This window comes from Etheostoma spectabile, chromosome 21, assembly GCF_008692095.1.
Source record: "Etheostoma spectabile isolate EspeVRDwgs_2016 chromosome 21, UIUC_Espe_1.0, whole genome shotgun sequence".
Lineage (NCBI taxonomy): Eukaryota > Metazoa > Chordata > Actinopteri > Perciformes > Percidae > Etheostoma > Etheostoma spectabile.
The window spans coordinates 13,847,648-13,861,247 of record NC_045753.1 but is presented as its reverse complement, the minus strand read 5'-3'; the positions used below and the strand labels follow the sequence as shown (position 1 = coordinate 13,861,247).

Genomic DNA, 13,600 nt, shown 5'->3' with positions numbered 1-13,600 from the left:
GCAGTCACTCTGAGAGTCCTGGCATCCAGTTACCATTGAGCTCGTTCAGGCTTCCTGTTTTCACTTTGTCGCGCGCCGCTGAAAAAAATAGAGTGGTGCCCTTTGGATGCACACTCCAAATCCTGACGGGCCAGCGAGATCTACGTCATTGTGACGTCACATTGGCGCACTCAAACCTCAGACTGAAGTATCAATGAGTCCACAAGGACGATGGCATTCGCCTACTGCATACAACAGTTCTTTTAACAGCTTTTAAATGACTATATTTTTAACCTTGGAATATAGTATTTTAAAGGCTGTTGAAACAACACTAATTTGTCTAAAACAAAGTATTGAATTACATCCAAATTTGACCCAGTTTTGTCAGAGATGTCTAAATATCTTTTCACCTGAAATTCATCTAATCATTGCTTGGGATATACCTGTTACGCTTGACACAATTGCGTTATGTTCCTAGCTGACTTCTCAGTTATATATATTTAGGGTTGGGTAAGGGTTATATTTATATATAAATATGTTATATGTAAAATATCTTTTCATCTCTGTCGGTTGATTATATCCCCTTACACTCGTCAATAATCCTCTCATCCCTATAGCCTACTTTATGTGAATGCTATTTGAAGGACATGCGTTCAGCAGGCTCTAGGCATCTAATCTGCAGGTATGCAAATGTATGCTAACAGAAATAGACACATGCATACACTGGACCACCCCTTCTTGACAGAAAGAAACCAGCAGGACTGATAATCACAGATTGGGGCAGAATGTGGACCATCAAAGCTCTATCGGTGAATGTGAGCGACTACAGAGGTGGAAACTGTAACATAAATATTCATGATAACTGATCCACATCACTGTATCTTCTGCGTTGTCTCCATTACTCCACATTTGTAATGCTTTATTGTTTATATTTAACTTTCCAATTATGCTTTTTAGGGCATTGCAGATATTTCTGAAGGTTACATATTTCATTAAGCTAAATCAAGTGCCCTATTCCAAGCAGAGCACCTAAAATTAAGGCCTTTCTTTTTTCACCCATTTGTCATTTCTCATCCGATTGATTATATTTAGAAGTCTGTTCCACTGTGTTATGACTTTTAACATTAAGTCCTCTTGTGCTTATTGTACAAGAGGACAAATTCTTAAAATGCAGTGTCCTAGTTGTCGTGAAGTTTTTTCCAAATGGAATTATTCCGCACCAGTAACAGTGTCAAAGGTGCTGCTAAAATGAAGAGCAGCAGACGAGTTAATTTGAAAAAAAAGCTAACATCAGTTTGCTTCTGTTGTGGCACAAAAGTTCAACGCTGTGTAGATGTTCATTTGGTCATTTATTCAAGATATTTATTTTTACCATGAAACCAATTTAGCACTCATGATACAACCCCATAAAGGTTTGTCCCAGTTGAATCCTTGAATGGGAATCTCTTACTCTTTACAGGCTGAGGGATCCTCCTTCTTGCAGATGGGAGCGTCTCTGGAGCAACAGATTGTCTGCATGTTTAAGGTACAGAATAGCATGTATCTATGTATCTAACCTCATTTAAACCTAATATTTTGGGGATTGGAATCTAGGTTTTCATACCAAAATGTCACAGGGTCAAGCCTGACAACTGGGACCTCTCAGGCAGATTAACACCATGTAGGGAAAACAATCAGCTGGGAATCCCTGATCTGAAGTTCTGGCCCAATTTTCACAAACTATTAACAATCTGTAATTCTCATGAGCTCAGAGAGTTTAATGTCACTGATGTTTTGGGAGTCAACCAGATAATCTCAGATTTGTCCAATTTTTCGGCATCATTGCGTGCAAACATTTCTACAACTGAGGAATACGCAGTGCGAAATTGACAGATGCATTTGTGATGAAATGCGTTTATATTTTTAATCAGTTGGATCGGGATAATACAAGCTTTCTAGTTTGTTCCTGTCATTACTGATTTGTTCAAACCCAACATTAGACTCCATACATCTTTAGAATGAAATATAGAACCGGTAAATTAGAAGATTGGTACCACTTTTACTATGTCCACATAGAACAAAATCTGCCGTGAGCACATTATAAGCTCAGTATATAACACTATTTTATTACATTTGTATGTAATCCATACAAAACATGTGTAAAAACAACAACTCCCCGTCTCTGCTCTTTACAGTAAACTAAGCTAAGCTAACCGCCTGTCTACATATTTATTGTACAGATGTGAGCGTACTGATCATCTCATCATCAGTCTTTCACAATTATATATTTGCAATCATTCTAATTCCCACATTTGATAACCTATTTACCTTGGATAATATCATTGCAGTCCTTTATTTCTATACATCCATGTTTCAGATTATGGAGGAGTATGACTGGGGCGAGTTTGCAGTGATCACCAGCTTGCTGCCAGGCTACGACACATTTGTGGATATAGTCCAGTCCTATACAGATACCTCCTATTTCCTGTGGAATCTACAGGATGTCTTGTCTCTAGAAATGTCTGTCGGGTCAAATGATGGGAGGACGAAGCGCATGCTGCAGCAGGTACAATGAGATATAGGAATCCCAGATTGGGTTACAAGCTACTCCTAAATTCATCACTGAGTTTGTGTGTAAAGTGAAATCCTTACTAGTTTTAAACTAGCACTTTACTAAATGAGGTTGCACCACCGCCAACATAGCATTGGCTGCAACATAACTGCCAACATAACAGTTTTTACGTGCTGTTAATATTTATTAAATGTAGGTATTATTTGTTATATTTACATTTACATGAACAAATGTGAAAAAGGCTTAACTGATTAACATTATACTAACCAAACCTGCCAAAAGTTGACATAATTTTGTGAAATGTAATTTAAAATCTCCCCACTTTAAATAATTAAAAAACAAAGCCTGTTGGTGAAGTGTCCGATCAGAGCTGTCCACCATATTCCCTACCTATTTTTATGTTACGTTACGTTTTTATGTAATATGTTAGCAAGCTAATATGAGCTCCATCGGTTTGTTCAGTTACAACAGTCGTACTGGCAGTTACTGGGTCTAAACAATTAGAGTCAACTACTGTCCATGTAAGAACTAGTCTGCAATCTTTCAATTTAGTTTTTAATGGTCGCTTTAATTTTTTAAAGCCTAAATCTCCACTTCGCAAAAACTTTGTAAGCAGGCTGAAGTTTAGTGGCGGAACAGCTGGTGCTACAGGCTCTTTAAGACCTTCAGCAGTGCCGCATGTTCAGGATGTTTTCTCTCTGACAGACTTGTTTTTTGTCTGCAGGTGGACTCTCAGGTCCTGATGGCGTATTGCTCTTACGAGGAGGCACAGTACTTGTTTCAACAGGCAGCTGAGGTGGGTCTGCTGGGGCCAGGCTACATCTGGATCCTCACCAGTCAGGCTGTGGGCAACCCCGACAGCCCTCCACCTGAAAGCTTCCCTGTCGGTGTTATTGGTGTGATTACGGACCAGGGGAGAAAGAGTTTGCGGCAGAGGGTGAGGGAGGGTGTCGCCATTGTAGCTAAAGGGGCTGAGAGCTTCCAGAAGCAGTACGGGTTTATTCCTGAGGGACATGGTGACTGCAACAAACCTGCTAAACACTCCGACAACAATACTCTGTTCAGGTGAGTCACACTTTTGTCAGTAAACAAAATTCCTTTTAGTGATCATTACTGATGCACGAACAAAAGAGCACATCTTCAGCTTCAGCTACACGGTGTAAAGTGAAAGTATGTATGTTGTATCTCTCTCGGTAACATGTTTTGAAATGCAAATTGACCAGAATTCATTATTCACAGCCCCCGTCTGTCAAGGATGTAAACCTTAACAGACAGCGAAATCACTCAGTGGCCTCCACCAATCAGCTGCTTCTCCCATCCTCTAATGAGCTACTTCCAGTCTCCTATGTTAGATTAAGCTCTCCAGGGGAGCTTTAGGTTTAATTAGGAGGTGATCTTTGTGTGTGTTTGTTTATCTGTGTTAATAATTATGCAAATTCTGGAGTGATGTAGACGACTCAAAGTCCTTGATTGCACGTTGCATACTTTTGTATGACTTTACGTCTTTGTGGGTTTGCAGACACATGCTGAATGTGACGTGGGAGAGGAAAGATCTTTCATTCAATAACCAAGGCTTCCTCTCCAATCCTTCCATGGTCATTATCGCTCTGGACCGGGATAGACTCTGGGACAAGGTACTGGGCACCGGAAACTGGAACACCAAAACATGTGGGCAATAATGGCACAGAACCAATTGTCCTTTTACGTGCCTGTGTACTGCATACGGAGAACATTATGGAATCACAGGATACTGAGGCTGACAGTGACATTTGCGAAGAGTATTTTCTGGACAGTGAAAATAACTTATATTATCAGTGTTCAGCCTAATTTTAGAGGAACAGGTTAAGCCACCCCTTATTATTATTGCTTAGTGTTAGCAACAGCTATTGGCCATGTGGTCTGTGTTTTGATCTGAATCTTCATTTGTATGCGTATTGTTGTTGTTCCTGTCTATAAAAGGCCAAATGTAGATGAGGTGTCATTTTGACATCCTGAGCAAAACACTGAATGACAATTTCGCCCAATGTTTTTTTTTGAATATTTTATTTTTGGCAAATTGACACCATAAATGTGTGCCAAATTACCGATTAGCAGTACCTGTTTAAAATGTACATGGATGTGCGAACAACTGTAACTGGATAAAAGGAAAAACAGTGATGATTCTCAAGCTAGTTCTAGAGTTTTAAGGAGCGTGTTTTCCTCTCTAAGCGGATTTCTGGACTGCGATAAACATCAGAGATAATAGTGTGTATGATGTCTGTGTGTTCATATTTGACTGAATTAAGGCGATTTTTGCATGTAAGTTACGTCAATCAGAAGCTTATGGTTTTTAAGTACCTTAATTGCCTCAGTGAGTTGTGTCACAACCACTGCTGTAGCTACAACTGTGCTGGGCGTGTTGGTAAAAGAGCAAATCAGCAGGGCGACCTTCAAAACAGTATAGTTTTATTGTTTTTAGAACACCAGCATGCACTCTTTCACCTCACGCAATATCTTCACCTCATGTCTCTCCCTCTGCAGCCCCTCTATAACCCCCACCCACACAGTTTAAAAACTTACAATCTGAATGGATGCAACAAGTTTATGCCTGTTGCATTGGAGAAGTTAAGACATGTTTGTGAAGAAGCTGAAAATAAAAGGCTGGTCATGGGAAAGTGGCTACATTAAATATCAAATCACCATCACCAACAGATGATATTTGAAGGTACAAGTGTAGGCTTAATTTTAAATCAATAAGTTCTGTTTATTTTCTTTTGAAATAATCATTCACTTCTCTTACTCCTTTTTCATCGTCACCATGCAATTTTCTCACACACACACACACACACACACACACACACACACACACACACACACACACACACACACACACACACACACACACACACACACACACACACACAGTAGAGTAAGTATAAAGCCTGAGGCTATATTGAAAAAGTCCTGCAATACAGAGAGACCTGAACCTAATCTCACAGCTACAGTTGAACTCATTTATTTCTGGCCTGGAAAGAGCAACTTACTTTATCAATGTCACCTCCTGGCCGGTGGGTATGTATGTGTGTGTGTGTGAACATAGACATGCAATGGTGCTAAAGTGGGGTTTGGGTTGCATGTGTCTATGTGTGGCACTTAAAGTCGCACTTGCACACCAAACACAAGATCAATTCCTCAGAGTGTGCTCAGTCAGGTGTGGTTTAGATGTCCTGCTGTTGATCACACATGCTATTGACAACAACAACACAACACTTGTCTAAAGTGTCTAAATTCTTCTTCACTCTGTCCTCATTACAACCTGTTCTCTTATTACTTGTTCCTCCCCCTCCTCACGTCATGTAGCTCATCTTAATGAGTGTTGGTGTACTTGCTCTTTTCAATTCCTATATTGTGACACTGTGACACTTCCTTAGCAGCAGACCCCTTTCTTTGCTGGGCCCCTCTGCTATACTTCATTTTCTTCCCTCATGTTCTTCTCTTTTCGATTCTTTCTCCTGTGGAATCCAACTGAATAAACATACGCTAAAAAGGTTTAAGGCCGCAATAAGCAGTATTTTTATAAGATCAATGATTATGTACAATGTAGTCTATATCCACAAGCTTCCACCAGGATTTCCCCGTTGCTGCTGGAAATTCTACCAATTCCTTCCTTTGTGTTGGAATTGTAGTGAATGAGGTCTATGGTAAACTGCTTGTCAGATCTCTGCAGGGTCAATCCAATCTGAACGTACACGTTCCACCAAAACAAGTTCCTTCCCGAGGCTAATATCCAGCAGCACCTGGGCTTAGCACAGCCCATAACGATTTTAATTTGTCTAAAGAAATACCCATAAACTAGAGCATGTTTTTCCCCATGCTGAAATGCTGTGTGGACTAGCCAGACATAGGAGACTATGTACAATATGAATGTAGCTGATTTTAGTCAAAAGCACCAAACAACAAATAAAATTAATGACCAGTTGTTGAACATAGTGAATCATCTAGGAGCTAAATATTTGTCTCAGACATTGGGGGAGACCAAAGACAGAGACAGAGCTAAAAGTGAGTGAGTGACTATTGGACTTACATCTGTCAGGTGGCCAGAAACACCACTCAAAATTAATGCTAATGTTGCTCCAATGTTTGTTGGATTTGTAAATTGACAACTGTTTAGGAGTAAATAATTGACTCATTACATTTTACTTCACATAGAGTCATGTTATGGCTGTAGCATCTGTAATAAGATGTATTTGTAAGTTTGAGTATATTAAGTTTATGTATATAAATCCTTTGATTGGAAACATTAGTATGACGTCCATCAAAAAAAAAAGCAGCTGTATACTTCCAGATAGAGCACTACATTACATTATCGTTAAATTGGCTGCCCTGGGAAGAAGTTTCACATCTGATGAAAATATTTCATTCAATAATCTGTTTATTTTGATTTCTAACATGAAGTATTGGGAAATTTACAAGATCCTCATACTGTGATTGTATCTAATAATCAATAATCCCAACAGTGTGAGAATGACAGAGCTTCTGCCTAAAATGCGCCATGAGAGGATGAGACATCTCATAAAAGACAGATTGAATAGACTGATCTTCACAGCGCATCTCTTCGATGCTGTCATTCATAGATTGTGCAGAGAAACAAATCCCCGTCTTGCACATCATACTGTAACTTCATGCAGATTTTAAATCGTCCATGTATGACGAGGAAGAACGTTAGTACGAGCGAGCCGAAGAACAGATCAAGAGTTGGCATGAAAAAGAGGTCTCATTAAAGCTGTGATGGAGTTTCATGTGCAGTAAGTCAGCGCTGGCTGAGCTCAGTATGGCTCATTAGGTTGGGTTGAAATGACAAAAAGTCCTCGCTCTCACAGAGAGGGTTTCACAGAGTTTAGTGCCGACATCGATGGGATTATTTATTGCGTTATCCGACATTATGCGTACAGCAATTCTGTTCTGAAGTGGCTCCCTGTGACATTTAAAAACTCAATACACTGTTTTTCAATAGTCACCTCGCTACAGTCTCTCTTTGTCTGTCAGCATATCTGTTTGTCGATTCCAGCTAGTTCAGCAAGCTTTTTTTCCCCAATATTAAAGCAGTTCTACAAAAGCAGCAAATACTTTAAATGTGCAAGGACTTAAAATAAATAGCACTATTCACTTCAACAGTTCCCATTTATGAACAGTGACATTTCAATTTGTTTATTAAGGTGAAAAAAAGAAAATGAACAATTAAATAATCAGTCAACAAAATGAACACAGATTGAAGGCAACACATGCTGGGATGTATTATTAATGTGATACAGTTGGCTTGCTCTTTGTTTTATATTCTGGCTTTTTTTTTTAAATGCCTTACTCAAACACTTTTAAGTTTCCTTATTCATGCATTAATTAACTCTACTCTTCTTTCATCTTTCCGTACTTCCCTATCCTCTTCAGCCAGGTCAGCACATGCAAATTTCCTCTTTTTAAAATAAAAAAAAACATTCATCCTGTAAAGGATTGTAAGATAAGACAAGACAGGTGAAGAGAGAAGGGGTTGATATGCAGAGAAGGTCAAAGCTGAGACACAAACATGTGTGCAGAATAACGCAGACTTGTTTGTCTCTTGCCCTCCCTCTCCAGGTGGGTACATTCGCCCGAGGGATCCTTCAGGTTCGCTACCCGGTCTGGCCTCGATATGGCAGCTTCCTGGAGCAGGTGTCTGATGACCGTCACCTGACTGTGGCCACGCTGGAGGAGCATCCCTTCGTCATGGTCGAGAATGTGGACCCGGGAACTGGTACATGTGTACGCAACACGGTGCCCTGCAGGCGGCAGTCCAATCAGACAGAGAGGTACAACGCAAACACATGTACAGCTTGTCATATCTGTACACAAACATGTAAATGTAAGCGTACATGTTCAAAAACATCAAATTTGGACCAACGCATTTCCATTTATGGCCTTCATCAAGGTCCTCCACACTGCACAACACACATGTTGCTGCCTTTTTGAGAATATTTGGAATTGTTCCTAGGAAAAGAGGGTGTTGTCAAATCCTGATTCAGCAAAGTGAGGAGGAGGTAAATGTGTTGTAGCATTACGCTAGCGTGCCAAGGGATTGTGTGTCATGCTGTGTTGTAATTGGTTGGTTTTTAAACGTGGATTGTAAAAACAGTTACATTGTCTGATTTTTGTCAGTGACGACGATCTTGGTCTACAAAACATTTCTACATGTTTTTCTCACAAATGTCTTCTTTTGGCTTGGATAGTGTGAAAGCACACAGGGGCCTTAACTCTCTTGTACTGGAGCTTTCAATTGAATCACATCAGCAGATTCAGTTTGCTCTGTTGCAATGAAAATGTAGTTCTAGGCTCAAACCTTCCATGATTCTGAGCCTCCTCGCAGTTGTTTTTTGGTTTTCCATTAGCAAAGGTTGTGGATAGCACCTGGTACTCTTTTTTGGTACCACCTTGTTTGAAGTTCCAAGGGAGCTAAGCCAATACTTAAAGTTGGAGTTAAAACACTGCAGAGAGAATCATCACTAGCCAAGCTCATCAACATCATCCACAATTGTTGTATTCACAAAATGAAAAAAGTACTCTTACCTAAAAAGTGAAAAGAGTTAAGCAGAGCCATACCATACAGTGGAAACATGGAATAGGTGGAACTCGAATTAAGATTGTTTTGTTAGCTGCAGATTTTAGTGTCAAGAATGAACTTCGGCTCAGTCAGGCTCAACTGTTTATTTGATCAGAAAGTTTCTTAATTCAAACAGTTTTGTGTCTGTTTTTCTGCCCCAGTTTAGTTCTGAGTAGACACCGCAAACCTCCACACTTCATTAAACACAGAGTAATTGTGTGTGCTGAGTGTCTAAGCACTTTAAAACCACACCTCTGGTGTCGAACTCAGAGCGCAGCATGGCAGAAAACAGCTATTTAATTAAACAGCTATTACCTCTGACTGTCTACAACTGGTGCTCGTCAGGAATACGCAATGTCTTCATGATAAAAAAGAGAAGAGAAGTACTCAAAGTCTGTAATATATTATGTAACATGACAGTCTTCTGTTAAAATCAATAGTGTATGTCCTTTGAGATGAAACACGTGAGCTCAAATTATGACTCATACACTCCGAGCCACTCTGGAAATGTTAACCCAGTTGTTATGAAGATCTCTGGTCTCTGTCTACTTGTTTCAGATTGACGGTTGTTTCAAGTGTGCATGATGGGATATTAGCTCATGACTTTACTTATTTAGAAAGTTTAAGAAAACATTATAACTGATTTCTTTCGTCAATAACTTGTACCGGGCCTTATGAGAAGTACACGCCATGTAATACCTCTTCTTGATCTTCCTGTCTGCAGTTTCTCATTTGTATTTGAAAGTCAGTTCTTTGCAAATGACATTTGAGACAAAGTGTGATGTATAAAACCAGCTGTTCTTCAATCATTTTGGAATGATAAGTCAAGGGTGGCACACATATTTCTGATCAAAGACATAGTGTTGTTTCATCTTGGATCTTTCGAGCTAGTGTTAATTTAGAATATCTATGTTTTTAATTCAAGTGGTTTACTTTGTTTGTCAGCGTAAAATGAAATGCTAATTATTGAATACAAAGTCTTTTTATGGCTTTCTTAATAATGTGTGTGCGCAGTCAAGACATCTGTGAGAGCAGATTAGGTTTCTAAAATTTGAAGGTAGGAACCCAACCTTCACCTACTGTAGATCCTCTCTGCACTCTGAAGTTTTGTTATTTCTAACTTAATTCTCACTGGAGGATTTTTCTCTGTGCTTGTTGTTGATCATGTTACTATGTACTGTATTTATGCTGCCATGTTGTTTACCTGCAGCACGACGCTTACCCAAGAGTAGAAACCTACAAATGTACGGCCAGCTTCATTTGCCATGGTACAATCACACTGAAAAATCAAACTTTTAGATGACATTTGGTGGCTGCCAAACACAATGCACAACAAAGAAATCCAGTGGCAACTTTCATGCATGCATCCTACTACATTGTGTAATTTTTTAGTTGAAAAACCCATTTGTTCTTTCACAAATATGTGCTCGTTCATGTGTAATCACTTCCACCAACTAATCAATGTACTCTTGTACACGTAGAATCTGCCATTCAGAATCATTCAGAATACATACGAGCGAATCGCTCGAATGGCACCTCCATCTTTAAAAAACATTACCCAAAGAGGGAGATACCTTCGCCTCTCACACTTTTACACTAAGTGGCACCGTGACGGATGTCAGGGGGAGATTACTCGCGACTACCGGCAGATTTGAAAGCCTGTTAAAGATGGAGGATCACACCTATTCCCAAGGACATGTAACGGAGTCGCAAGGGAAGTAAAAAAGAGGATTAAAACTAAGTTAATATTGGAGTGGCTTGAACAGCTGGGTGTAAACAATGGCGATACCAAGAGCTAATTTTGGGTTCAACCCCTGTAGGAGTTAAAACACACTCGGACTTTGAAGGGCTAGAAAGTAATATTTAGTTGGTTGTCATATACAATTTTACTGCTAGATGAGAGAAATTCTTACACAATGTAGCTTTAAGGTCCTTTCATTGCCAAATCTTTTGATGGAAAAATGTAAACCTTCCGCTGCTGAGCCGAGGTGATTTTAGGGTATATATGGTGGTGTCTTCATGTCTTTGCCTTTTAGTCCGGTTAAATCAGACTCTGGTTCATTTCAAAATGTGAAGCACTATAGTATTTTTAAGACGTTTTTTCCAGGTGCATTTGGCATTCTACTGGTATAGTTTAGCTTGGTATATTGATTTTTACCACAGTTATGAGCAAATACCAACTCTGCTGTTAAATTACATAACAATGTTTCTCTCAGAGATACATGTTAATGCGTCCAGAACACAGAACGTTCTTTCAGTATTTACTTTCTTGCTCCGGCCCCAGATACATCCGACCAATTAGTGAAATGGATTGTTGTGATGCATTTTGGTTTGCTTACATTTTTCTCTGTGTGAAAGAAAACAAACCAAGGGGAAACACACACACACAATTCCTCAACTGATTCGAACCAGAGCAAATTAGCTATGAGACGTCTGTGAGAGTGGTTTGGATCTTCTCATCTAACACAATGTATTTCCCAAAATGTCCAATTACCTCTGTTGATTCAGAATGCAATGTTTTGGAACGTTTGCTAACTTTTACCCTGCAAACCTTACATGCAACCCCATAACTTCATAACTTCTGTTCATGTTTACTTCATTGACTCCACGTGTGTGTGTGTGTGTGTGTGTGTGTGTGTGTGTGTGTGTGTGTGTGTGTGTGTGTGTGTGTGTGTGTGTGTGTGTGTGTGTGTGTGTGTGTGTGTGTGTATCAGTTATGCAGATTGCAGAGCTGACCATGGCTGGCACATTAATTATAGAGAGATATGTAGCGGCTGTTGTTGGGCGCGATGGCACATTGATTGCCAGTAAAGAAGATTTATCTGTCCAACATGGGGACATCTGTCATAGCATGAGACAATGTTATCCCATCCTACCCTCTTTCTGTTTCTCTTTCACCATTTCTCTCAGGCTGGCATGTCACATTTGGCCGGTGACCAACAAACAGGGAGCAGGAATGAGAGAGGGTGAGAGGACTGCTGCTATTTAAATCAGTTAATCTTGCTGTGTGGTCAGAGCAGCTTCCCCACAGAGCAGATGTTTAGGGTGATTGGAACTTTTTGTCTTGCTCATTAAAAATCCTTTCTTTGGACAGATGATGGCCTCCTTTGCCAGAAGAGTGAGCCTATCCCTTTGCGCTGATTAAGAGCAGAGTTCCACTCTAAAATCCTACTTTAAAGATCCCGGCTTTGGGATATAGCACAACATGCAGTGACCAGATGCTAAATTAGTTGATAATTTGATTAGTTTTTGGAAAAATAATTAATTGCCAGCCAGCAAAAATGTTTTGTTTATTTTACTGGTTCTCTAATCTTTTCTGGGTTTAGTATAATTGTACATTAAACACATTATATTACAAAAAGAGTGTGGACACATGCTTTGTCCCAAACAACAATTAATGAATTGAAGAATTTTACAAAGACCTGGATAATGTTATTTAATTTCCTGTTGCCTAAATAGTGTACATTCTTATGCAAATATGTGTTTACAAAGATTATTGCAAGTGAGCTACATGTCACTTCACCACCTTGACTTCCACCCTTCGCTACATAAAGGGTTCCTGTACTGGCAACTGGCACTGGGAGTAAATTGTGTACTGCAGTGTGAATACACTGTTTGTTTCTTTGTGTGCTTTTGGCATGGGGCTCTTTTAAATGGTTTGGTCCCTTTGGTCTAATCAAGGTAAATTATCATGCTACAGCATACAATTATGTTTTGGACATGCATCTTTGTGGCATTAGGAATTCAACACGACAGTTTCCCCATTCACGTTAACTGTAGGACTTTAACCTTAGCTCATCATTCTTACATGATCACAGTGGTGGTTATTTCAATTATCCTGCCCCTTCCCTTCTTCCGCCTCCTCTGTCGGTCCTCCTTTGCTCTTACCCTCCTTTCCCCCCAAACTGAAGCCGCCGCCTTGTCAGGCTGGTTATTCTTGTGTGCTTCCTGTTTATTGTTCACCTGAGGATCCTCCCACTCCCTTATGGGGCTCCCCTCCACGCTACACTAGTTTCTGGGCATTTTATGAAGAACACACTACACAACCCAACTGCTGCTAATCCTCCAAGGATCCTGTATGTGTGCATGTGTTTGTGTGTGTGTGGCAGGGAGAGAAAGCCCAATTTAAGTGTGTTTTGGTGTGTGTGTGTGTGTATTGTTAGTGGAGTGTGTATAATGACAACAGGTGGCCGGGTCCTGCAGCAATTAATTAACGCAGCGTTTATCAGCGCTATTGACTCCTGTGAAAAAAGCGAGCCTTTCAAAAAACACTTAAAATGTTCCTGAAATGAACTCATACGCTGTTGAAAATAATCAACTTGAATGTTAATTACTCGCTTGACTCTTTTTCCATTCAATGTCTCGCTCATTTATTCACTCACATGCTCTTTTTTGAGCTTGTGCTGACTCTTGACATGCTGGGGTTATCTCAATTAAGCGCGCACACACACACACACACA

At 39.8% G+C, this 13,600-nt stretch overlaps 1 protein-coding gene across 2 annotated transcripts in view; it reads left to right on the top strand.

The window, feature by feature from the left end:
- Positions 1-13,600, top strand: part of LOC116671409 (glutamate receptor ionotropic, NMDA 2C) — a 52,005-nt gene that overhangs the window by 19,342 nt on the left and 19,063 nt on the right. For both annotated transcript variants that reach the window (XM_032502643.1, XM_032502644.1), the window contains exons 4-8: positions 1,439-1,504; positions 2,336-2,524; positions 3,255-3,595; positions 4,050-4,164; positions 8,141-8,352. In XM_032502643.1, the coding sequence (XP_032358534.1) occupies positions 1,439-1,504; positions 2,336-2,524; positions 3,255-3,595; positions 4,050-4,164; positions 8,141-8,352 (923 nt within the window). The remainder of the gene's footprint in view (positions 1-1,438; positions 1,505-2,335; positions 2,525-3,254; positions 3,596-4,049; positions 4,165-8,140; positions 8,353-13,600) is intronic.